Raw genomic sequence first — 23,664 nt, 5'->3', positions numbered from 1 at the left:
AGTTGCTGATCCACGGATTAGATTTGTACAACTGGCCTTGAATTGTAAGGGCCCAGTTCTAGCCTATTTTCAGGCTACAATTTCGCAAATTATCTCTTTCGATTGTCAAGTCGTATAGGACTTTATTTCATTTGACAAAGAGGTATAGAGCGGTATAGTGTGAAGTTGTTGAAAGTGGAAGAGTTCCTCGACATCGGAATCATTACTGCATCAAATAGAGACTGTCTCACTCACCAACAACTACTGATGACAAAAAACGCTTCCGATAGCGTTTTTGAATGAAATGTTTTCCAAACCCGGAAAATTAACGTTCAGGTGTGGCAATATTTTCATACAAAAGTGCTACTGGCAGTGTTTTTTTTGACGGTCATTGTTGGTTTCAACGACCGGCTGCCGAAGCGTTTTTGTATAAAAAACGCCAACAGATGTTTTTATCGTCGACATTCTGTTGTGAAACACATTGTTTAATGGAAGTTTCAAAAATCACTGTCGGCAGCGTTTTTTTAGTGTGAAATTTTGGTAACACGATTTCGAGTCTTCACACAAAAAAAAAATCTACCAAAAACTTGTTCGTTCTCCATGAACAAATTGCTAGTGAATATCCATTCTGTTATAGACTTTAAGTTGATAATAGTTTCAATTTTTAAATATAGACGTCGCTACTTACCGAAACATCTGTTTTTGACTTTTCACTAACCCACTTTTTAAAACCAAAAAGTCTTGCTGTTTATAAAAAAAACTTATTAAAAAATACCATCTCTTTAAATTTATATAAATGACACAAAATAAAGATGATTCGCTTCAATAAATTCACTAAAATCATAACAAAAATCCAAATAACCAATTTACATCGTAATTATGCTATCAAAAAGAACTTTCGTCTCATAGATCCAAATGAAAATCCCTACGACAAACTACCGGCTGAAATAAGATCCAAAATCATATTTAGTTCATTTCTTGAAAAACAAAAACCTTTACTTGGATATAAGCGTAAAAAAGTTGTTGAAGATAAACGACAACAAGAAGCCGAAAGAAAAAAAGTCCAAAACATTTCAGTTAAATCATTCCCGTTATCGTTGAGGGCACTTCAATCTTATAAAGATGAAGAAGAAGATGAGAATGAAGATCTTCCAAATTCAGGGGAGAAAACTAATGATTTGGAACACGACCAAGTGGTTATGCCGAAACAGACATCTGAAAGGTCGGAGCCACCACAACAATGGATGAATGACTATGAATTCTATGAAAATACCCTTAATGAAAACGGAGAAATTGTCTCTAACTATGGAACTCCAGGTAAGTGATAAATTGTTAAAGCACTGGACGACTTAAAAGAAAAAATATTTTTGTAGATCCTTTAGTGCCTGCATCAAGAGTACCATGCAACGGCTGTGGAGCTCACTTGCACTGTACGAAAGCAGTTATTCCCGGTTATATTCCAAGTGAGATCTTTAAAGGTCGCACAGTAAAAGAGTTACAGGTATTAATAAACTAATTTGCTTATAGCCCAACCAAATAAGGGTTTAACTTCGAAATGAATGCTAATATAAGCTTTTTTTTGCTCAATATCTTCGTTTTGGCATTCTAGGTATAACTTACCTTAAAAGTCTAGAAAAATCTCATATCAGCAAGTCGCGATTTTCAAGAACAAACCGCGCAGTTTTCATTTTCGAAATAAGCAATAATAGACACTGGTAGTATATACGCCATAGGAAATATGGCCCCAATAAAAAAAAAAATGAAATAAGGCAAACAAAAAAAAAAAATACACACAAAACAACAACAACGATTTCTCAAATTTTGGGTTGTTATTTCATTTTATGGGGCCTTGTTCCACTTTGTTTTTGAGGCATAATTTCATTATGAAAAAGACCCTAACACTTATTTTGGAGCTTACTTTCATTTTATTTTAAAAACAATTTGGGGCCTTATTTCATTTTTCATAAATTACATAAAAATGTTAAACTCAATTCTCTTTCAAAAAAACTTTTGTAAAATTCCGCTTATCAAAGACCCAGAATTGGCAAAGTACCGCATATTGTGGACTCCCTGTTGGTTTGCAGCATTATCTTAACATTGAAAAGCATTAGTAAATAACAGAATAGCTATTTTTTCAGCTATTCTTACTAATGCTTTTCAATGTTAACATCGTGCTGCAAACTAATGCCTTTCAATGTAAGGATCGTGCAGTAAACCATCAGGCATCATTTGTAAAAAAGCATTAATAATTAATAGAATAGCTGGAAAAATTCCAACAACTCCTGGAGGAACAATTTTAAAAGTTCCGTCCATAAAGATGGTTCTGTAGGTTTGGGGTGATATTTCTCTACCTAAAATAAATTAATCATGAAAAAGCACAATTGGGGTCTTATTTCATTTTTCTAAAAAAGTTCAAAACAAGTTGGGGCTTTATTTAATTTATTTTTGGGGCATTTTTTTCATTTGGATGGGGCCTTATTTCACTGGGTCATAGTTTTATTATGAAAAAATACCCCAATTTGGGGCCTTATTTCATTTTTTCTTTTGGGCCGTATTTGCTCAAATTTAACGCACATCCTATTTATTTTTCAGAAAAATCCTATTATTATTTTATGTCACAGTATCATGGTTATTTTCTCAAATGAAACAGGAGTGATCTTAAATTCAAGGTATGGAATAAAATGTTTGTGTGGAAGAAAGATTTTTGGAGAGATTTGCTGAAGTCTGTCTCCCAACCCTCGAACCTTTAAGAAAAGAGTCATTAATTTTCATGGAGTAAAATCTGCTTTACAGCACATACGGATTTAGTTAACTCTCCTAGACCTACGTTAAGTACCCAAAGATACTTGACTGATGTCCTCGAACAACATACGGTTCCAATTAGCCTTAGATTTGGTCAACAGTTTAGCCTGATTCACGATAATGCATGCCAGAGTGGTTTGAGAATATCTTCAAAATTTGTATATGCCAGCCAGAAATCCGGATTTATAAAAAATAGCAAATGCTTTTACTTTTACTTGAAAAATTATAAAGTATGAACTTTTTTATCCACATTTTTTTGCATATCAAAACTAATTTATACTTATTAATTTCCTGTTGCTAGTATTTACAATTTTTTATGCATACGGGCCCATATCTAGGAAATGTTGAAAAAATGTATTCGAGACCGAAATCCACCTTTAAGTTGTCTTGATCAACTAAAAACTGCAGAAGAGTTACAACAAAACCCTCAAAAGTTAATTCGTGGAACTTACAGACGACTCCATGTTTTTTTTTTTTTTTTTTTTTTTTATTGAGTTGGTAATTCTGTTGCAGTTTAAGCCTAGTACGCATATCGAGATAAATTTTAGCTCCCATACAAGTTATCGAAAAAAATTTGCCGATCCCATACAAACTATCAATGACTTGTATGGGAGTTTTAGCTCGGCTAAAAATTAGCTCGATCTGCGTACCAAGCTTTAGCATTTTTTCGAGTTGGTAATAAGCAAACAAAGAAATGCACCAAAGAATTTTAAAGCCATTTTATATAAGCTACAAACATGGGTATAACTAAAGAAGAAAAAAGTGTGCGTTAATTTGGAAGCAGGAGTGTACATAATTATATGATACATGATTTCAAGGTATTTTTTAATGCAATAATCCAAAAAGTTTAAAATCAAGGCAATGTGACTTCTCTGAAAAAAGTTTTACCTCTTTTTCATCTATCAACCCGTATTATTATAACAAAAATAACGAAAAACCTTATAAAGTTATGGTAAAGGAACCAAATTTTGCATGAAGGTTTTCATATCCAATATCCGTAAGAATCAAAACAATGCAATGAAAAAAACATATTATACCTATGAAAATATTTTAGGATATGCACTAAAAACCATCCTTGTACAATCTTGGAATGCGTGCTCATAATCTAATTTTTTGGTTTCTATCTTTGATTGGATATTTAATAACTTATGTCAAAAATCTAAACAAGTTTCATGACCGCAAGTCTTAATTCTATTAGCATTCGTTCCGAGGTTTACCCATTTTTCACCTTATTTGACTATTGACTGTGCTATTATTTCTTATTATTTTGATTTTTAGCAAATAATATGCCAACGCTGTCATTTCCTGAAACACTATAACATCGCTCTAGATGTCGAGGTTACAGCCGAGACTTACATCGAAACTCTTTCAGCAATTAAAGACAAATTCGCTTTAGCCATTCTTATTGTCGATCTCTTAGATTTTCCTTGTTCCATTTGGCCGGGTATACAAAAGATTCTTGGTGATAAACGTCCTATTGTCGTTGTGGGCAATAAAGTTGATCTACTTCCAAAAGATTCGGCTGGCTATTTGAATCATATTAAGAATTGTTTAAAGGACGAAATAGTCAAGAGTGGTTTGTTATCTTAATTTCTCCTTTTTGTTTAACTTTAATAATCACTTTTCGATTAATCGCAGGTTTGGATGCAATGAATATAAAAAATGTAAGTTTAATATCAGCTAAAACTGGCTATGGCATTGAAGAGCTAATAACACAGTTGCAAAAAATTTGGACTCATAAAGGTGATGTGTTTTTGGTTGGATGTACGAATGTTGGCAAGAGTTCACTATTTAATATTCTTTTGAATTCTGATTATTGTAAGGTAATTGTTTTGTTTAAAAAAAAATAACTATGTAATGTAGTAATTGATATTGGATTTTTGTTTTACAGCTTGAAGCTACAGATTTAGTGAAAAAAGCTACAACATGTCCATGGCCTGGTACAACATTACAAATGTTAAAATTTCCAATTCAAAGACCATCGGGTAAGTTTTTATCAATGCAAGTATCATAGTATTGAATTTTTATTTTTCGTATAATATAAAAATTAGTGTTGCAATTGTTTTAATTTAATCAAAATGTAACCTTTCTTTAGATTACAGAGTCTATCATCGTTTTCGCAGACTTTTTTCTGAGCGTGCTCAACGTGCAGCCGAGGACAAACTTCGACGGGACCAGGCAAATGAAACGGGAAGCATTAAACATGCAACTCTAGTCGGTCGTATTGGTAAAACCAATTCATATAACAAACATCAACAAACTCACATAAATGTTTTTAATTTCAGGTAGAACAATAATCGACAGAAAAGATCCCGCAGATTCGTTTGCAATGTCCTCTGGTTCTCAACCTATTGTAACACTCAATGAAAACAGTAAAGAATTTAAAACGTCGCATTGGTGTTTCGACACACCTGGAGTTATGCAACCGGAACAGGTCCGAACAAATATTTTCAAAATATAAAAGTAGTTTCCAAATAATTGACATCTTTTTTAGATCCACAATCTCCTTACGACAGAAGAACTTTACAAAGTACGCCCCTCACAAATGATAGCACCAAGAGGTTTCCGTTTGAAACGAGGAATGACATTGTTCTTAGCTGGTTTGGCAAGAGTTGATTTTCTAGACGGAGATATTGACTCGATAAGATTACCAGTATATTCCTCCCATAAACTTCCAATTGTCATAACGCCAACGGAAGATGCCTCCGATATCTATCAAAAATACCTTGGTAGTGAACTTTTTGGTTTACCCGCTGGTGACGAAGAGCGTTTGAAAAGATGGCCTGGACTTAAACCCTCCGAAGAAATTACCATTTATGGAGAATCCGAAGATGCAGCCACTTGTGGTAAATTCTAACAAAAAATTATGAAATAAGAAATTTGATTTAAAATTGAATTTTTTTGTAGATATCCTCCTGTCATCAGCTGGCTGGATTGGAATACGAATCCCCGTCGATCGGTATTGTATTTTAAAAGTGTGGACACCAGAACGACGTGGAATCTTTATTAGAAATCCATCACTTGTACCCTATGGCGATCGACTACTCGGGAAAAGAGTTCGTGACTCAATAGCTTACAGAATAGGAAAACCTTTTTTTAAAGTTTATTAAATGTAATTTATTCAAATTGAAGTTTTTTAGTTTTATAAACGAAATTTTTAAGATTACTTGTTGATTCCAACCTTGTTGAATAGCTTGTCCTTGGCTATTTGTGCCATTAGACCGTGAATGAGTTCAATAGAGGCACGACTGCAATCTCTTGTTGCTTTAGTTAGTTTGTCTTCTGTGCGTTTTTCATTTATATCTCCACCTGAAAGACGAATAAGGACGAGTTTAAGGAAGCTTTTTAAATTTCCTCTTAATGATGGGTGTACCACCACAGCGGCTCAACGTTTATAAATTTGTGGATCACTTTCACATTTGTAAAGATAATTGAATGAAATAAATACTATTATACTATTAATACATTTTTCAAAAATGAGTTTTTCATAAAGATGGGTCTCTTAAGATATCTATTTTAATACAAAAATAGATTTATGCAGCTAGCTACATTCAAAACTAGATGGCACTCAAAAAAGTGTTGTTTTAAAAAACACTGTTTCTTAAATGTGCCCTTAATTATGAAAGTGGACTAAGTTACATTGTATATATATTGTATATATATATAAAGTTTGCAAATCGAGAGACGGGAATATAAGATGTTCCAACGTTAAAAACGTGGGAGGATCGTTTTCGTCTCTAAAAACGGACGACAATGATGGTGCTAGAAGAAATACAGGATTCCTTGCCCTGTGATGAAAGGAGGTCAAATTTTCTCGTTTTGGTTGAAATGTGTGGAAGTGAAATATTTTTCATTTTTCTAAAAAGATCGCACGAATTACGACCTATCACGTAATTGCTAATCGCATAAGCGCTCAGATCTTTTCTCCTAGCAATTGGGGATTTTGCAGGGGCTTGCATTACAAGTGTACACGTTTTGTCTAAGAAATATTTTTAAGCCTTGTTTATAAACTAAATAAAAAAATTTATTTCATTCAATTACCTTTACAAAATGTGAAAAATATTCACTAATTTATGAACGTTGAGCCGTTCATGTGGTGGTCCACCTAGCCTTAAAGGTAAACCTACCTGATACAACAAATGGTCCACGACCCAAACTGGATTCACTTTGTTCCAGTTTCTCAGACAAATCAAATATCTGTCCAGTTGTGTATTCAGTGTTTGTGAGCAATCCAGAGCTTCCAAGAGTATTAACCCAATATTTGTTCCACAACGAATCCAAGAGCTTTCTATCAAGAGTCGACTTGAAATAACTTACCTCAAGTGGATAGTATTGTTTGCAATGAACACCGAAATCTTCAATTTTATTCAATGGAATTGTTTGATATTCAGATGGTTCTTCATTTGGTGGCTTATAGCCTTTAGGATATGTCCGGAAAGCACCCAGACAAACTTTGCCAGCCGACACAGTTCTAACTGGATCGACGACAATGGCAACAAATGGTTCTTGGAAATTCTGATTGAGCATTTGAGTGGACACATCAATGCCAGACAACCAACAGCCATAGCCAGGATGACTGTGATACCATCCGATGGCATTCTCAAGGCGGCCAACTTCTTTGGCCGAATCGATATAAGCCGACATGTATTCATAGGCTTGCGATTGTGCATTGACACGAGTTTCCGTGCCTTCGACAGGTAATGCAAATGCATCCATGACAACCTAATTAATTATTGAATTCTCATAAAATTAAACCAAAATGTAATGAAAAAATCAGAAATAATCAAACAAACCATTGTGTTGTCTTCAACTTTCCCCAACAATAAGCCCATAACTTCTAATGTACCACCAGATCTGGCATGCATTACCATCTTCAACAAAGATAAAGCTGATATTTTAATATCCTTGAAATAATGTGGATCCTTTTCCCATGGTTTGGCATCGAGAACTTGCCGTTGTTGATCGCTGTCGTAGCGAAATATTTCATCACACGATGGAAGAGTTCTTACGTTGTTTTCTAATTCCCATGTTTTAAGGGCCATTTCTGATGTTGAAGCCATAGTTGATATTTAATTTTTATTTGGAGTTTCTTTGTGTTAAAAAATTTGCAAAATTTCACGATGGTTCTGGAGAGGAGGCTTTTGTTTTTACAAATTTTTGTATCGGCAAACTAAACTAGATGACAAATGTAATGAAGAAATACAGGCATGTTAGGAGGGAAGTATACGTTAGTGTTACGTTACGAAAAAATATAATTCACAATAGTGAAACAAAATATTTTTGCATTATTTTATCGTCAGCAATTTTTGTGTGTAGCCTGTCATGACTTGACCCCAAATGAAATAATAGCCCTGTTCGATTGGAGGTTGTAGTTTACTCGTGAGTAGAAATCTAGTACAACAACTACACATTCGTATCTCCTCGAGTAGAAGATCATGTGTTAATTTCAGTACTAGATCTACTCATGAGTAAACTACCACCTCCAATGGAACGGGGCCAGGGTTCGGACTTCAGTTTCAAAATTTCGAAGCAAATTTGAAAAAAAAGTGAAGTAGATCCAAAATTTCGGAAGTAGATTTCAAAATTAAACTTTCAGAACATTTATTTACAAAAAATTATTCTAAAAAAAAAATTATTTTCCAACTAAATTATTTTTCTTTACTTTTTTTATTATGATCTTTTCCAAAAAAAAACTTTTCTCATCTAGTGGTTGTAACGGTGCTTTGGGTTAAAAATGTTAATTCAGCATAATCTAACAAATTTTTGATCAGGAATTCTTCAAAATCAGTCAAAATTACTTTGATAAACTTTATTTATATCTTGAATTCGAAGAAAATTGACCTCCATTCATCTTTTGAGATTTCAGTTGAACTTTATTTCTCAATGCCTCGACCAGATTTAAAATTGAAGTTAAATCCCTTTCTCTAAATTTATTATTTGAAAAATATTTTTCAATCAAGAAATAGAAGTAAATCCTGAAAAAGAGAAGTAGTGAAGTAGATTTTATTTTTTTCCCAAAATCGAAGTACATCTACTTCGATCGAAGTAAAGTCCGAACCCGTTACGGGGCTATATGTAGGGGAGAGTGGGGCAGTTTTGAACACGGGGCACATTTGAACACTGCATATAAAATTTTAGTAAATCAATCTTTTTTAGAAGTATTTCGATATTTGAACCCGTCAACACGATATCCATAAATGTCAACGACTTTCCATCGTTATCTCGGCTGACTTTCAGATTTATAGGTGGAAGGTGATTTTTATAGTGGTTTTGCATTATTTCAGTTTTTTAGTTGTAAGAGTTTAAAAAAAAATTGGTAAGTGATTTCAAAACACAATACAATTTTTGTTAATGGTTAGTGAATTTTAAACTAATTGACGGTGAATTTTTGAATGAATATATTAATGTTAAATATTTATTCAACATTTTATGTCGTTGACACAGTGGGGGCAGTTTTGAACAAGTATGGTGGGGCACTTTTGAACATGTTCAAAACCGCCCGAGCAGTTTGTATCATACATTTTATAAGGACACTTGAATGTGTTTTATTTAATTAATCGTAATGTTCTTATAAAAAAAAATAATGAAACTAGCATTTGTGGGCAAAATTAAAGAAAAAATGGGAATATGTACAACATAATTGAAGATTTAAAAAAATGCCTGAATTCTTCAAGTTCTGCTAGACTGTTCTCGATGAGAACTCGATTATATACCGCTTAAGCGTTATAGAAATTAAAGTCAAGCTACCTACACCAATTAATGCTCCTGGTACATGAAGAACATCGGTTTTGTTAACATTTGGATTAAATGTCTAGAAATATATCTATATATATTGAAAATAAATCTATTTTACTCTGAGAAGCATAAATGGTATGAATAACATTTTTCTAAGATATATTTTAAATGAATTTTTCTTGGTTTTTGTTTTTCGTTTGAACTTATAAATGTGATAAACTGATAACTATAGTTTACATTTTAATGTTATTATTTCTGAGTTTTTATTATTTGTTGGTTAATTGAATATAATATAATATAATAATCAATTTGGAGTTTTTGTATGTTCTTATTGAAAAACTAATAAAAAGTTAAGTATTATTTATTCATTACAACGAAATTAATACTGTAACGATGAATTACCGAACTACTTTTAAGATAAAAGTCTGAACACACTACCTGCTACAGTAAAGGTAGAAATGTGAACGGACCTTTAGTAATTAAGAAACTACCCTCTGAACGCATCCAAAGAAATTCCCTCGACTGCTGAATATCCCAAAATATCCCACTGGACTGGAAGTATGAAGCGCCCCCTCTTGGAAAGGAAGCTTCGAGAAGCAAAGACGAGAACCTTCGAAGACATTCTCGAATTCCGAATTTCAGGTATAAAAGGGCAGCGTGGACACCGACCGGATACAGTTTAATCTTGAATGTGAAAGAGTACAGTACAAAGTGAAATAAAGTGTTGGAAATTGTTAGTAGTAAATAAAGTGATTGAAAAGTGTGTTTGTTTGAGCGAATAATAAAAGTAAATTGATTTGAAATAAAGTGTGTTCTTATTTGAACGGAAAGATAAGTGGAAGTTAAAATAAACGAAATAAGTTTTATTGTGAACCCGGAATAAAACATTACATTGGTGTCAGAAAAGTGGAATAAAACTTATTTATTTGTGCGAATCAGATAATTTCGCGAATAAAATAAAAAGTGCGCGTGTGTTTTAACAATAAACAAAGTGTAAAACATTTTGAAATAAGTAAAAGTGCTCGCGTTTTGAAAAGTTAAAATGGGTAAGACATTGAATCAGTTAAGTTTGACTGAGCTGAAGGCGGAATTAACTAAACGAGGTCTTCCTACTGCTGGATCGAAAAATGACCTCATTATTCGCCTGCAGGATTATTTAACCCAGAAAAACGAAGATTTGGATACATTTCAATTCGAAGTTGAAATGGTAGAAGAACGAGTAAGTACTAGTTCCGATATGTCATCCATGATGGCTGTTCTCCTTGCAAAATTTGAAGAACAGAAAGATCAAATGGAACAGCAACGTAAAGAACAAAAGGATGAACAGAAAAATCTTCTTGAACAAATTGAGACACAACGCAATGAACAAAGAGAACAAATGGAACAACAACGAACAGAGCAAAAGAGTGAACAACAGAATCTTCTCGAAAAAATTGAGAAACAACGTACCGAGCAAAAGAGTGAACAACAGAATCTTCTCGAAAAAATGGAGAAACATCTAGAAGAACATCGCGATGAGCAAAAGAATCTTCTAGAAGAACAGAAAAATCTTTTAGAGGGAAAGCTTGGTGATTTCGAGAAGAAGTTCACTGCTCTTGACGAGCGTGTTGAAGAAAACAAAGAAAAGCTGTTGGCAATGGACACAAAGTTCGAAGAGAAATTCCAAGACATTACTAAAGAGTTGGACAAGGTTCGAAAAATTAAGGCCCGAGAAAGTTCTGGTGAGTATTCAAAGAAGAAGGAAATGCATCCACCAACCTTTGATGGACAAAGTTCTTGGTCGATCTACAAGAAACAGTTTGAGGCAGCTGCCACAACAAATGGCTGGGATGACGAAGACAAATGTATAGCGCTGACTCTTGCTCTTAGAGGTCCTGCTGCTGAGTTGTTACAAACTTTACCACCAGAAAAGAATGGTAACTTTAACGCTCTTGTCCAGGTCATTGAAAAACGCTTTGGAGATGGCCATATGCAGGAAGTCTTCCGCGTCCAACTCAATACAAGAGTCCAGAAAAGAGGAGAAACTCTGCAACAACTCCAAGCAGATATTGAAAGGTTAGCTCATCTGGCATATCCGACAGCAGGAGACGACATTATCAATCAGTTTGCGACAGAAGCCTTTGTACGTGCTGTATCTGATATAAATCTTCAGCGAGCAATTCGAACAGCTGGAAAACGTTCCCTTCCTGAAGCATTAGCGTTTGCACTCACTATGGAAGCAGCAGAACAGGCTTCTCAAGGCGTTCATCGGGTAAGAGAAGTTACAGTGGAGGAATGCTCTTGTCAAAAACTCGCATTCCAAAGAAACCAGCGAGACGGAGCTGCTCGATGCTGGAACTGTAACAAGACAGGACATTTCCAGCGGCAGTGCAGATTGCCACCAAGAAGAAATGCTTGCCAGCACTGTGGAAACAGGAATATTGCCCAACAACAGGTAAGCGATACAACCAACACTCATCCTCAACTTGATTCCCATTCGGGAAACGAGTAAGAACCAACTTCGAGGGGCAGAAGCTGGTTTCTGGTATCGATGGCCCCAGAACCACAATTCAAGTCTCACAAACTAAACGAGACAACAAAAGTCTGACAGTAGAGGCAACCATAAACAATAACCAACACGTGGCTACAATTGACACCGGTGCCACCGCCTCTATTGTACGAAGAGACTTGGTAAAGATGACGTGGCTACATAACATTAACAGCTATCGTCTGAAGACCGCCACAGGAGAAGCAGCAAGAGTGTACGGAGAAGTTCGTCTTGAGATCCGTATAGCAGAACTAAAGTTTTTACATGTGTTTTTGGTGGCAGATATATGTGACGAGTGCATCATTGGAATCGACTTTATGAAGGAGCATGGAATCATTTTGGATATCGGTAATCAAGTCCTGAAATACAGAAATGTAGAGATTCCAATGGTCTATGGCAGCGAAAACTCAACAACAATTAGAACTGTCATCAAAGAAGACATGTGCCTGCCTCCTTCTTCAGAAATTTTTGTGTGGACGAAGTTAAAGGGGAACTGTGGAAACCATCGATACCTCATGGTCGAACCAGAAGTTGAGCAGAGTTCCGAAAACATCATCATCGGGAAGACTCTTGTGGCACCAAAGAACAACATGGTACCTGTACGGATACTTAACATCAAACCGTACCCAATCAAGCTTAAGAAAGGAGAAGTTGTTGGGCAATGTGAATCTGTGTCCGCAATAACTAAGATCAACGAGATGGACACACAGATGACTATGAACTCTGAGAAACTAAAGACTCAAATTCTCAAATCAGACAACTTGAGTCAACATCAGCTTAATGTTGCTGGAAGGCTTCTTCATGAATATGCTGATATCTTCTCTTCACCCAGCGGGCAATACGGCCGAACACAACTGGTGCAGCATCGAATCGATACAGGAGACGCTAGGCCGATTCGTCAACCAGCAAGACGTCTCCCCTTGGCCAAACAAAGTGAAGTTGAAGAAATGATATCGACAATGAAGAAAGACGGGCTGATCGAAAATTCCAAAAGCCCTTGGGCATCACCGGTAGTTCTCGTCAAAAAGAAGGATGGAAGCACTCGATTTTGTGTCGACTACCGCAGGCTGAATGATGTGACGAAGAAAGACAGCTACCCACTACCAAGAATCAGCGATACTCTAGATGCAATGGAAGGAGCACAATGGTTTTCGACTTTGGATTTGAAGAGTGGCTACTGGCAGGTAGAAATCCATCCAGAAGATCGAGAAAAGACGGCTTTCTCCACAGGAAATGGTCTGTGGCAGTTCAATGTCATGCCGTTTGGGCTATGTAATGCCCCAGCTACTTTTGAGCGCTTAATGGAGTGCGTTTTAAATGGATTAACCTGGAAATCTTGCCTAGTCTATTTGGATGATGTCATCGTTTACGGGAAAACATTTGATGACCATTGTGAAAACCTAAAGGCTGTATTCCAGAGGCTACGAGAAGCACATCTTAAGTTAAATCCAAAGAAATGTGCACTTTTCAAGACCGAGGTTAAATATTTGGGGCATATCATCTCATCCCAAGGAGTAATGACTGATCCAGAAAAAGTTGACACTGTGAAGAATTGGCCAACCCCTCAGGACAAGCATCAACTTCGGAGTTTCCTCGGTCTGGCAACGTACTATCGACGGTTCGTGAAGGATTTTGCGAGAATCGCCAAAAGCTTGCACCAGCTTACGGAGAAGGGTAAACCCTTTAAATGGTCAGGTGAGTGTGAGAAAAGCTTTCAGGAACTGAAGCTACGGTTATGTGAAGCTCCTGTGTTGGCCTCATCATTGACGCAGATGCAAGTAATGTTGGAGTTGGTGCTGTTTTATCGCAAGTTCATGACGGAGAAGAAAAGGTCGTTGCCTATTTCAGCAAGGTACTCTCGAAACAAGAAAGAAACTATTGCGTGACCAGAAGGGAACTTCTAGCTCTGGTATTGGCAACAAAGCACTTCCATAAGTACATCTATGGACAGAAGTTCCTTCTTCGCACAGATCATGGTGCACTAAATTGGCTTTTGAACTTCAAAAATCCAGAGGGTCAAGTAGCAAGATGGATCGAGATACTCCAGACGTATCAATGTCAGATTCAACATCGAAGAGGAAAGCTACATTCAAATGCAGACGCATTATCTCGGCGCCCGTGCAAGCAAGACTGCAAGCATTGCACACGGCTAGAGGAAAAGGAAGTTGTCGCTGTAAGAAGAACGAGAGCTGATCCCATTTGCGGCTGGAGTAATGAAGAACTCAGGATGGCCCAACAGGAAGATTCGGACATCGAACCCATCCTTGCATGGAAGGAACATGAAGAGAAACCAGAATGGGCCGACATCTCCGACCGAAGCCCCAATCTCAAAGCATATTGGGCACAATGGGACTCACTTCATGTGCAAGAAGGGTTACTCAGGCGTAAGTGGGAATCCGCAGATGGTAAATCTTATGTAATGCAACTAATCGTACCTCAGTCAAAGGTTAATGATGTTCTCCGAGAGATGCACGAGGGAACTTCTGGAGGCCATTTAGGCATCAACAAGACGCTGGAAAAGGTACGCCAGCAATTCTACTGGTTACGTATGAGAGAAGACGTTGAAAAGTGGTGCCGAAAATGTGATACTTGTGCCGCTAGCAAAGGACCAGCTAGAAAAATGCAAAGCACGATGCATCAGTACAATGTGGGCACACCTTTTGAGAGGATTGCAATAGACGTGGCAGGTCCTTTTCCCGAAACCAACAAAGGAAACCGGTATATCCTCGTAGTGATGGATTACTTCAGCAAGTGGCCTGAGGCATTTGCCATCCCAAACCAGGAAACCAAAACAGTTGTGGATAAGATTGTCTTTCATTGGGTGAGCAGGTTCGGAGTACCCATGGAACTTCATTCCGACCAAGGAAGGAACTTCGAATCTAAGATTTTTCAAGAGGTTTGCTCACTCCTTGGCATCAAGAAGACGCGAACAACACCGCTTCATCCACAATCTGATGGGATGGTTGAGCGATTTAACAGGACACTTAAAGAACACCTGTCAAAAGTAGTCAACGATAATCAACGAGACTGGGATCGACATATTCCATTATTCTTGATGGCTTATAGAAGTGCAACACATAGTTCCACTGGACATACACCATCGGAAGTCCTTTTTGGTTCTACAATACGGCTGCCAAGTGAGATAAAATTCGGATGTGTTCCAAATGAGCCACAGGAAATAGATGAGTATGTTGATAACCTGAAAGAAACACTGGCTGACATTCACCAACGGACAAGGACAAATATAAAAGCGTCTAGTGACAGGATGAAAACAAGATATGACGCGCGAGCGACAGCAACAGGGTTTCAAGAAGGAGAACTTGTGTGGTTTTACAATCCCCACCGACAAAAGGGACTATCACCGAAGCTACAACAAAACTGGGAAGGCCCTTACACAGTAATAACCAGAATCAACGACGTGGTTTACCGTATACAGAGAGGGGTAAGAGGAAAATTAAAGGTAGTTCATTGTGACCGTTTACATCGTTATAATGGTGAAAGTAGCAATGGAGTTGTTCGGGACGAACAATCCTAAGAGGGGGGCAATGTAACGATGAATTACCGAACTACTTTTAAGATAAAAGTCTGAACACACTACCTGCTACAGTAAAGGTAGAAATGTGAACGGACCTTTAGTAATTAAGAAACTACCCTCTGAACGCATCCAAAGAAATTCCCTCGACTGCTGAATATCCCAAAATATCCCACTGGACTGGAAGTATGAAGCGCCCCCTCTTGGAAAGGAAGCTTCGAGAAGCAAAGACGAGAACCTTCGAAGACATTCTCGAATTCCGAATTTCAGGTATAAAAGGGCAGCGTGGACACCGACCGGATACAGTTTAATCTTGAATGTGAAAGAGTACAGTACAAAGTGAAATAAAGTGTTGGAAATTGTTAGTAGTAAATAAAGTGATTGAAAAGTGTGTTTGTTTGAGCGAATAATAAAAGTAAATTGATTTGAAATAAAGTGTGTTCTTATTTGAACGGAAAGATAAGTGGAAGTTAAAATAAACGAAATAAGTTTTATTGTGAACCCGGAATAAAACATTACAATACTGATGTTCAAAACTGCCCCTTCCATGTTCAAAACTGCCCCATACATGGGGCACTTTTGAACATAAGATCTAATATTGCTTAAAAATTAAAATTAAATATAAATAATATGCTAAAATAACCAGATATAATTTAAAATCGAAGTTCAATATCACTGCTTCATATAAGTAAACTTAACAGATCAATAAATCGAATAAATATCTTTCTAGCAGTTGCGAAAGCAAAAAGTGTTCAAAACTGCCCCACTCTCCCCTAAGTGTTCTTTTGGCAAAGCTATCCGCAGTAGGATTTCCCAAATATCAACTTTAAACATTTTCAAACGTTCTTGTTTGAAGGTATTCCAAGGGTAAACTTAAAAAAAATGATGGAGAAGCGATTCTCTTCAAACTTGGTCCTACTTAACAATTTAATTTCCCGTCATTCCCTAGAGGGAAAATTAAAATTTTGTTTTCAGGATCGAAATTAACGGTACTTGGCATAATGAAGAAAATGGAAGAGGTTGTTTTTCAAAAAAAAAATGCTCTAATAATTTTGTTTATAGAAAATATACATGTAAAAATATACATATGTGCCCATGATTATGAAAGTGGACTAAGCCACTTTTTGCATTGTTTAAAGAAAAACTTACATAATAATTTTCTTACAACGATTTAATTATATTTCTTTTATGAAATCACTAGCGGAGCAATAAAAAAGTTTATTTATTGCAATTTAGCTTTCAAATAAACTTTACCCCTTAAATAATAATTATTTTAAGGCTAGATTTGAGGCCATTTTTAGGAGTGACTTAGTCCACTTTCATAATTAAGGGCACATATACTATCGTGCTTAAATAAAAAATGAATACTTTTTGAACCGTTATTAAGGGTATCTGCCATATTTATGTAGATAAGTTTTCTAGATTTCTGACTTTCTCTCAAACCATTTGACTGATTTTTTGTAGAAAAAACATTATTAACCTTTTCTCAATTCATAAATTCTGAATTTGAAAGAAATTTTGCTTTATTTATGGAAGAAAATAAATTTTAGAGATGTTGAAAAACGTTTATCACCAGTGATAAGGTTACAGATCAGGGCCCTTTTGACATTCAAAATAAAGTTATCAAAAACACGCAAAAGAAAATAATAGCCCCAAATTTTATACGATTTAGTTAACTGCTAAAGCCATTTAGTTGCTACTAAGTTCAAAATCCGTATGCTTTTTGGCTAAGTAACTTACTAAAAGAGGGGTAAATCTGCCGAAAAATCCAGATTTGGAAAATTGATCTAAGATCAAAAAATAAATCAATTTTTTGGCCAAACGAACGCAAAAATGTCATAAATCAGTTTTTTACGTCAATGTTTCTTGATAATCTTCAGTTGAAGTACAGTAATCTTTCGATACATTTTAACCCAATGAGGATTTACAATTTACGGTTTCTATATACTAGTAACTTCTTATAAAAATAACCACCTCGAAAGTAAAATAAAAGACATTTTTTTGTCAATTAATAAGTTTAATAAATTTTTTTCCATTATAAAAATTTGTTAACAAAAGTTTATAAGATCAGTTCGTTTTTTTTTTTCTTAAATCTAAAAATATTTGTATAAATGTTAAAAAAATGTCCAACACTGGAACAAGGTGTAAAATGTGGAATACATATTTGTTTTGTTACTTAATATTTGTATCACGAAGAGAAACATTCTATTCAAGACGTTTCTCTTCTTCATATACTCCTGGATTGAAAAACAATAACTTATTAAATCCATGATTATAATAGGCTGGGGTTTGTAGATAGCCTTCTTGGGAACGTAATGATTTCAATTTTTCTCCAATCAGTTTTAGCATATCTTCAATGTGCGTGTCATGTGCATGTTCAGCAAGAACCTTACAAAAAGCTTGAATATACCAAGAACCTTCTTCTGGGTCTCGCAGTGCTTGAAAGCCTTCAATAAAAAAAAAAATTTAATTGAATTTACAAAAAACTTAAACACAAAAGGTAGAAATACTTACCTCTAACGGATGCATAACAAACAAGCATATCCGAACGAGTTTCCATTTGTCTACTCACTCTCGGCGCAACCTGAGCTATACTATCAGTTTCAATACGAGCGAATCCATAATCTGGAGCATCACCTCTAAAATATATTTTTTTTTTTTCAATAAAATCAAATTTGAATTGAGTATTAATAGTGTATTTACCTGCAAAATGGAAAGATAAGCACTTTAGGCTTATCCCTAAGACTCTTGCATTCCCTATTCGAAAAGAAGTCTTCAATTTCATTCACCTTACATATAGCTCCTCCGCTGAATTCTACTCTGTCGTGCATATCGTCTTGCATTTCTCCATGAGACATCAAAGTCAATACAAACGACTCGGTTTCTGCCAAGTAATGCGAATCCCTCAACTCAGTCAAACGATCAAAGAACTCTTTTTTAGTCAAATTTGTATACTCGAAAATGACAAATCCCAATTCTTGGAACAAACGCAACAAGTACTTTGAATCGACTTCAGCACCAGAACGAATTTTCTTCTCCCTATTGGGGAATTCAATGATATTAACCATGAAAAAGACTCCACGGTTTTTGGATTTCATTGAGTAGATTGGCAGCATTCGGTCATAATGAATAACTTTGGATTTTTTCACTTCGAAAGGTTGTGGCAAATCGATTTTCTTGGTAAATGGCACTAGTTGATGTTTAGAGTCAGTGATATCTTTTGAAGGATAGCAACCTTCTGGAACACATGTCGGCAGAGGGTTTTCTGGTATTTGTGGTTTCTCAATGGGAATTGGTTTTGTTGAAGAAGTGTTACGGTCATGCATTGAAATATGTGAGCCATCGTATTTAGGAGCCCGTAGAATCTGGGCAGCAGTATCGAATTTTAAGTCAACTAAGATTTTAACCAACTCATCGTAGGCAGTGGGTCCTCGTTTGGTTAATTTCATAAAGAGTTCTTTGTGTTTTTCATCTTCTTCGGCATCGGGAAGATTCTGAAATGTGAGTGAAATGCCATTTATTCGGATAAATTTAACCTATCATATAACTTAATCAAGCTAACATACTAACTTATAACTAACTTATGAGGTAAAAGGGGTAATTTCGAAGGCGGTGTTTAAGGATGGAAGTGCTGATGTTGAAATCAAAATAGTCTAGGTTCGTGCTTATACTCCGCAACATTCGAGTAAAGGGTTCGTTGGAGCCATAGGATATACGGTGGGAGGACAGATACAAAATGGCGAGGCTTTTTCACAATTGCCGGGGTTAGTATTAAAAAAAAAAAAAAAATGGAATTATAGACAGTTTGACAGTCAACAGATCCGGTGAGGTCGGTGAATAAATAAAATATCGTTTATAATAGCTCTTCGTTCTTCTCAAGTTTTCCGATTAATTAGTTTAAGACGATCATGATAGAGAGGGAGGAGTATTACGAAGAGCGAAGCGAAGAAAGAAACGTTGAATGCTTTAGATTCTGGCTATATAGACATGGTCATATGTTGACCAGATTTGAGAGGCATATTCAAGGATGGGTCACTAGAGATTTCTTTGGAATATCGTTTAACAAAACCGAAGGCTGAGTTGGCTTTGTGTACCATGTTGTCGATGTGCATTAGAAAATTAAGTTCCTGGATCACATGTGAGACCAAGAGCTCATATTGTAGAATAAGTAGCAACGGGGAGGAGATTTTATGCGCTTACGTGAGATGGTCATTTATTGGCATTTGGTTACATTTAATGCGAGACGATTTTTAAGACACCAAACTGAAAAGCTGTTAAAGTCTGATTGAAAACGTTTAGAAGCATATCAATCAAATATATTGCCAAGTGCAGTAAGTTTGAATATTATGAGACTATGGGATTTTTTGTCAAAAACCTTTCTTAAATCAGTGGATACAACAGCGACTTCTAACTCAGCTTCACGTGTTGGATACGAATTCAATGAGTTTAGTGGTAGTGGACTTACACTTAAGAAAACCATGTTGTTTAGGGGATATAAGTGACTTACAGCAAAAGCTTATGAGTTTGTTAAGGATGCATTTAAAAATTTTGGGTATATGAGAGAGTTTAGCAAGGATGCCGTAGTTCTTAAAGTGTTCCATACCTGAAGAAATTCTCCTGGAGATTAAGATAACTTAAACATTAGTGAAAGTGCTTTTGAGAACATTTTTTTTAAGAAGAATGGCAGGCAGGTTATTTGGCATTTTTGAGAGTATTCTTAATCAAGTAGATACAATTTATCCTCGATTAGATTTTTTCGATATCAGGGAGAAAACGGCCGAATGAAAAAATTATCATCTGGTTTAAAAGAATCATTGGTGTAATACTACGTTTCCACCTGTTCTAAATCCGAGATTTAGCTAAGTAGATTTAGCATAAATCTCGAGTTTTATTCTAAATCTCGGATTGAAAGTAGGTGAAAATCTTAGATTTAGGGTAGCTGAACCCAAATCTGAGATTTAGCGAAGTAGATTTAAAATAAATCTCGAGATTTATTCTAAATCTACTAAGCTAAATCTCGGATTTAGCGTAGGTGGAAACATAGTATAAGAATGTTTGAAAAATGGGGTTTAAGGTATTTTGAGGATCGCTTGAAGTTTCGTTGTTAAAAGAAAGAGATATTGGATATCCATCAGACTTTTTCTTGTAGTTGACAAACTGATAAAATGTCTTAGGATTGTTAATTATTTTGGCTTGAGTTTCAACCAGTGTAGAGTTTAGTAAATTCGAAATAAGTTCCGAGATAATTACAATTATCCGTAGTAGATCGAGAACGAAGAAAAGTTTTCCACAACTTATTTCTCTTATTTCGCAAAGAAGAAGAGAATGAGTTTTTACGTTGTGTAATTGGAAGTAGAAAAAAATAATGTTATAAATGTCTTCATAGAATGTAGGTACAATAGAGTAACTAAAGCAAATTATTAGGTAACCCGGCCGAACAGCTCTGATTTTGACGATTTTTTTTTCAAACGTAGATAATTAAAAATACTTTAAAGTCTATAGATTAAAAATTGCCGGTGTTGCCGTATTGTTTTTTAAAATTAAAATTAATTTATTTTTTCACAAAACCATTTTTTTTGCTTAAATTTCATAAAACAAATGATAGCAAAAGATTCTCTAGGTAATTTAAGGAAAATATTTAAAAGGCAGTAAGGGACAATCTTCCATCGTTTAAGCGATAAATGCAATTTTCTAACATTCTGACCTCAAACACAAAAAAAATATTTTGAAAACAACGGCAACACCTACAATATTTTAAAATACATTTTTAAAAAGCCAGAAGCTCATTCTTATCTCTTAAATTTAAATCCACTAAATTTAATCAAGACTTTTTGAAAAAATGGTCCTCAAACTCAAAATTAAAAAAAAAATGTTATTAGAAAAATTTAAAATGAATTTTTTCCAAACTTTTTCTAATAAAATATGAATTTATTTAAAAAAAATTTTTGGCCATCAATATTATCAGTTGAATTTCGAAGCAAAAAAGGTAAATATATCACACTTTTGAAAAAAAAAATTAAAAACTACTTCAATTTCAATGGTTTTTTTTAATTAAAACTGAATTTTTGCATTGAAATAATTAATTTTCTCAAAGACTGTGGTAAATAGGAACTTTAAATTTTTGCTATTTAACTTTCAACAGTAAGGGTTATTAAATGAATAAAAAATAATTTTATGTTTAGATGTTAACTTTAAAAAAAAAAATAAGTTACATTTTTTTTCCAAACTTTTATTAAAAAAAGTTCTTCGAAAATGAAATACTTTTTAATTTTTTTCATAAACCGTAATACATATTGACATTTCCTTTTATAATTTGAAATCATAATAAATGCGGCCAAAAAAATTTGAAAATAAATGCATTTTTTATTACGACCAAGTTTAAAAAACGACATGTTAAAATTTTTTCAATAATTTTTTTTCAAAAATCTGAGTTCAATTACCATTCTTTCTTAACTTAATTTTAATTTTACATATATGACTAAGCTTCTAGCTTTTAAAAAATATATATTTGAATATTGTAGGTGTTGCTGTTGTGTTCAAATATTTTTTTTTTTTTGTTTGAAGTCAATTAATAAGAAAATTGCATCTATCGCTTGAACTATGGAAGATTGTCCCTCACTCCCATATATTTTTTTTCCTTGAATTTCCTAGACAATCTTTTGGCATCAATTAATTTATGAAATTTAAGAAAAATTTTTGAAAAAAATTTGTTTTTTTTTTCACAAAAATCTTCAATTAAATTTAAAAAATCAAAACGGCAACACCGGCAATTTTTAATCTATAGACTTTGAAGTATTTTTAATTACCGACGTTTGAAAAAAAAGATCATCAAAATCTAAGCTGTTCGGCCGGGTTCCCTAATATTGCCAATTTTTGAGCTTTAGTTACTCCACTACAAGGAAATTAGAATAAAGAAGAATTTGGAGATCAAGGGCGTTCATTCAAATGCGTTTTCGTCGAGGACTACAACAGTGGAACTATCAGTTAGGTGCTGTCGTACCTTTTTGGCCCATAATTTTAACAATAAGTTATATCTAACCCTGGATGGGTAGTGAAATTTTCTTTTTTAGTCATACTACAAAGTGCATACAAACAAATTTGATGAAAAAAACGATATAACTCACCTCGATACGTGATCGCATTACATTCGATATAATCCTTTTATATTCGCATGCATTGATAAGAGGTTCGTATTTTGTTGTACGAATAAGTTCGTTGATATTCTTGCGAATATGTTCTCTGTGGCAATCTTCCATTCTCCTATTATGTTAAGGATGGTTCTGGTGAAATTCTAGAAAATGGAAATGCACTTTGTAATTTTGGAAGGTAAACAAGAAATGGTCAAGTGTTTTGATATTTGTATGTAAACTTTAGTGAGTCATGATTAAAAATAAAAGAAAATGGTAACAAAAAGAGTTTAAAACAAAATAAAATTACTTTTATTTATAATTTTTCTTTGAAATAAATGCAGGGAGTCAAAAGTTTGTGTTCTATACTGATGAAATAGGGCTTTCTAGCTAAAGTTGTTTTACAAGTTTTAATTTTTCTTTGCAAACGATAATGTTTTAAATGGATTATAAGTTTCCATTAATTATTTTATTGTTAAAATAAATAGTTTTTAAGTTTTTTAATACTTTTAACCATAAACTTTGCACAAAATTTATTTATCAAACAAAGCAAAACAGAAAAATTGACAGAAATGACGGGCGTTGCACTTGCATTTTTGACGTTTAAGGAGGAGAACATACTTAACAATGTTTAAGGTCAATCCACAATGCCGCTGTGGATTTGGAAATCGTAGACGACAGTGATGTGCGATTCTGAGGTCTAATTTAAGTAGGTAAAAGATTAGAGGCGATTGCTGTTTCTATTTAATTAATATGTAAAACAAAATAAAGATCCCCAATAACTAGTCGTGAAATTGCTTACTAGCTTGTTTTACTAGGTAAAGCCTTACTAGGTACAGCGAAGGAGATAATTTTGTAAATAAGATCAGTTCAAATTAAAAAAAAAATGTTTTCTACTATATGATTTGACATTTGGTATTTGCGAAGTTATCCAATTTGGGCTCTAGAACAGGCTATATAAA

General features: G+C 34.6%; 3 protein-coding genes across 3 annotated transcripts; 1 reads left to right on the top strand and 2 right to left on the bottom strand.

Annotated features, from left to right (window-relative positions):
• The first annotated feature begins 696 nt into the window (after positions 1-696).
• On the top strand, positions 697-5,947 carry LOC129916696 (nitric oxide-associated protein 1). Its single transcript, XM_055996795.1, has 9 exons — positions 697-1,296; positions 1,353-1,480; positions 4,060-4,357; positions 4,420-4,604; positions 4,673-4,766; positions 4,877-5,008; positions 5,067-5,215; positions 5,276-5,627; positions 5,689-5,947. Exons 1-9 carry the CDS (start codon positions 792-794, stop codon positions 5,889-5,891), a joined length of 2,046 nt encoding a protein of 681 aa, XP_055852770.1. The 5' UTR covers positions 697-791; the 3' UTR covers positions 5,892-5,947.
• On the bottom strand, positions 5,945-7,937 carry LOC129916725 (COP9 signalosome complex subunit 5). Its single transcript, XM_055996834.1, has 3 exons — positions 7,575-7,937; positions 6,909-7,503; positions 5,945-6,090 (listed from the first exon to the last, which is right to left on the bottom strand). Exons 1-3 carry the CDS (start codon positions 7,839-7,841, stop codon positions 5,945-5,947), a joined length of 1,008 nt encoding a protein of 335 aa, XP_055852809.1. The 5' UTR covers positions 7,842-7,937.
• A 9,661-nt stretch (positions 7,938-17,598) lies between these two features.
• On the bottom strand, positions 17,599-23,268 carry LOC129916717 (caspase Dronc-like). Its single transcript, XM_055996826.1, has 5 exons — positions 23,013-23,268; positions 22,700-22,866; positions 18,279-19,069; positions 18,090-18,214; positions 17,599-18,022 (listed from the first exon to the last, which is right to left on the bottom strand). The coding sequence occupies exons 2-5, from the start codon at positions 22,829-22,831 to the stop codon at positions 17,781-17,783; spliced, it is 1,290 nt and encodes a 429-aa protein (XP_055852801.1). The 5' UTR covers positions 22,832-22,866; positions 23,013-23,268; the 3' UTR covers positions 17,599-17,780.
• Positions 23,269-23,664: the final 396 nt, after the last annotated feature.

This window comes from Episyrphus balteatus, chromosome 3 (genome assembly GCF_945859705.1).
Source record: "Episyrphus balteatus chromosome 3, idEpiBalt1.1, whole genome shotgun sequence".
In the NCBI taxonomy this organism is placed as follows: domain Eukaryota; kingdom Metazoa; phylum Arthropoda; class Insecta; order Diptera; family Syrphidae; genus Episyrphus; species Episyrphus balteatus.
The sequence above is the reverse complement of the archived record's forward strand: the minus strand, read 5'-3'. Positions and strand labels throughout refer to the sequence as shown.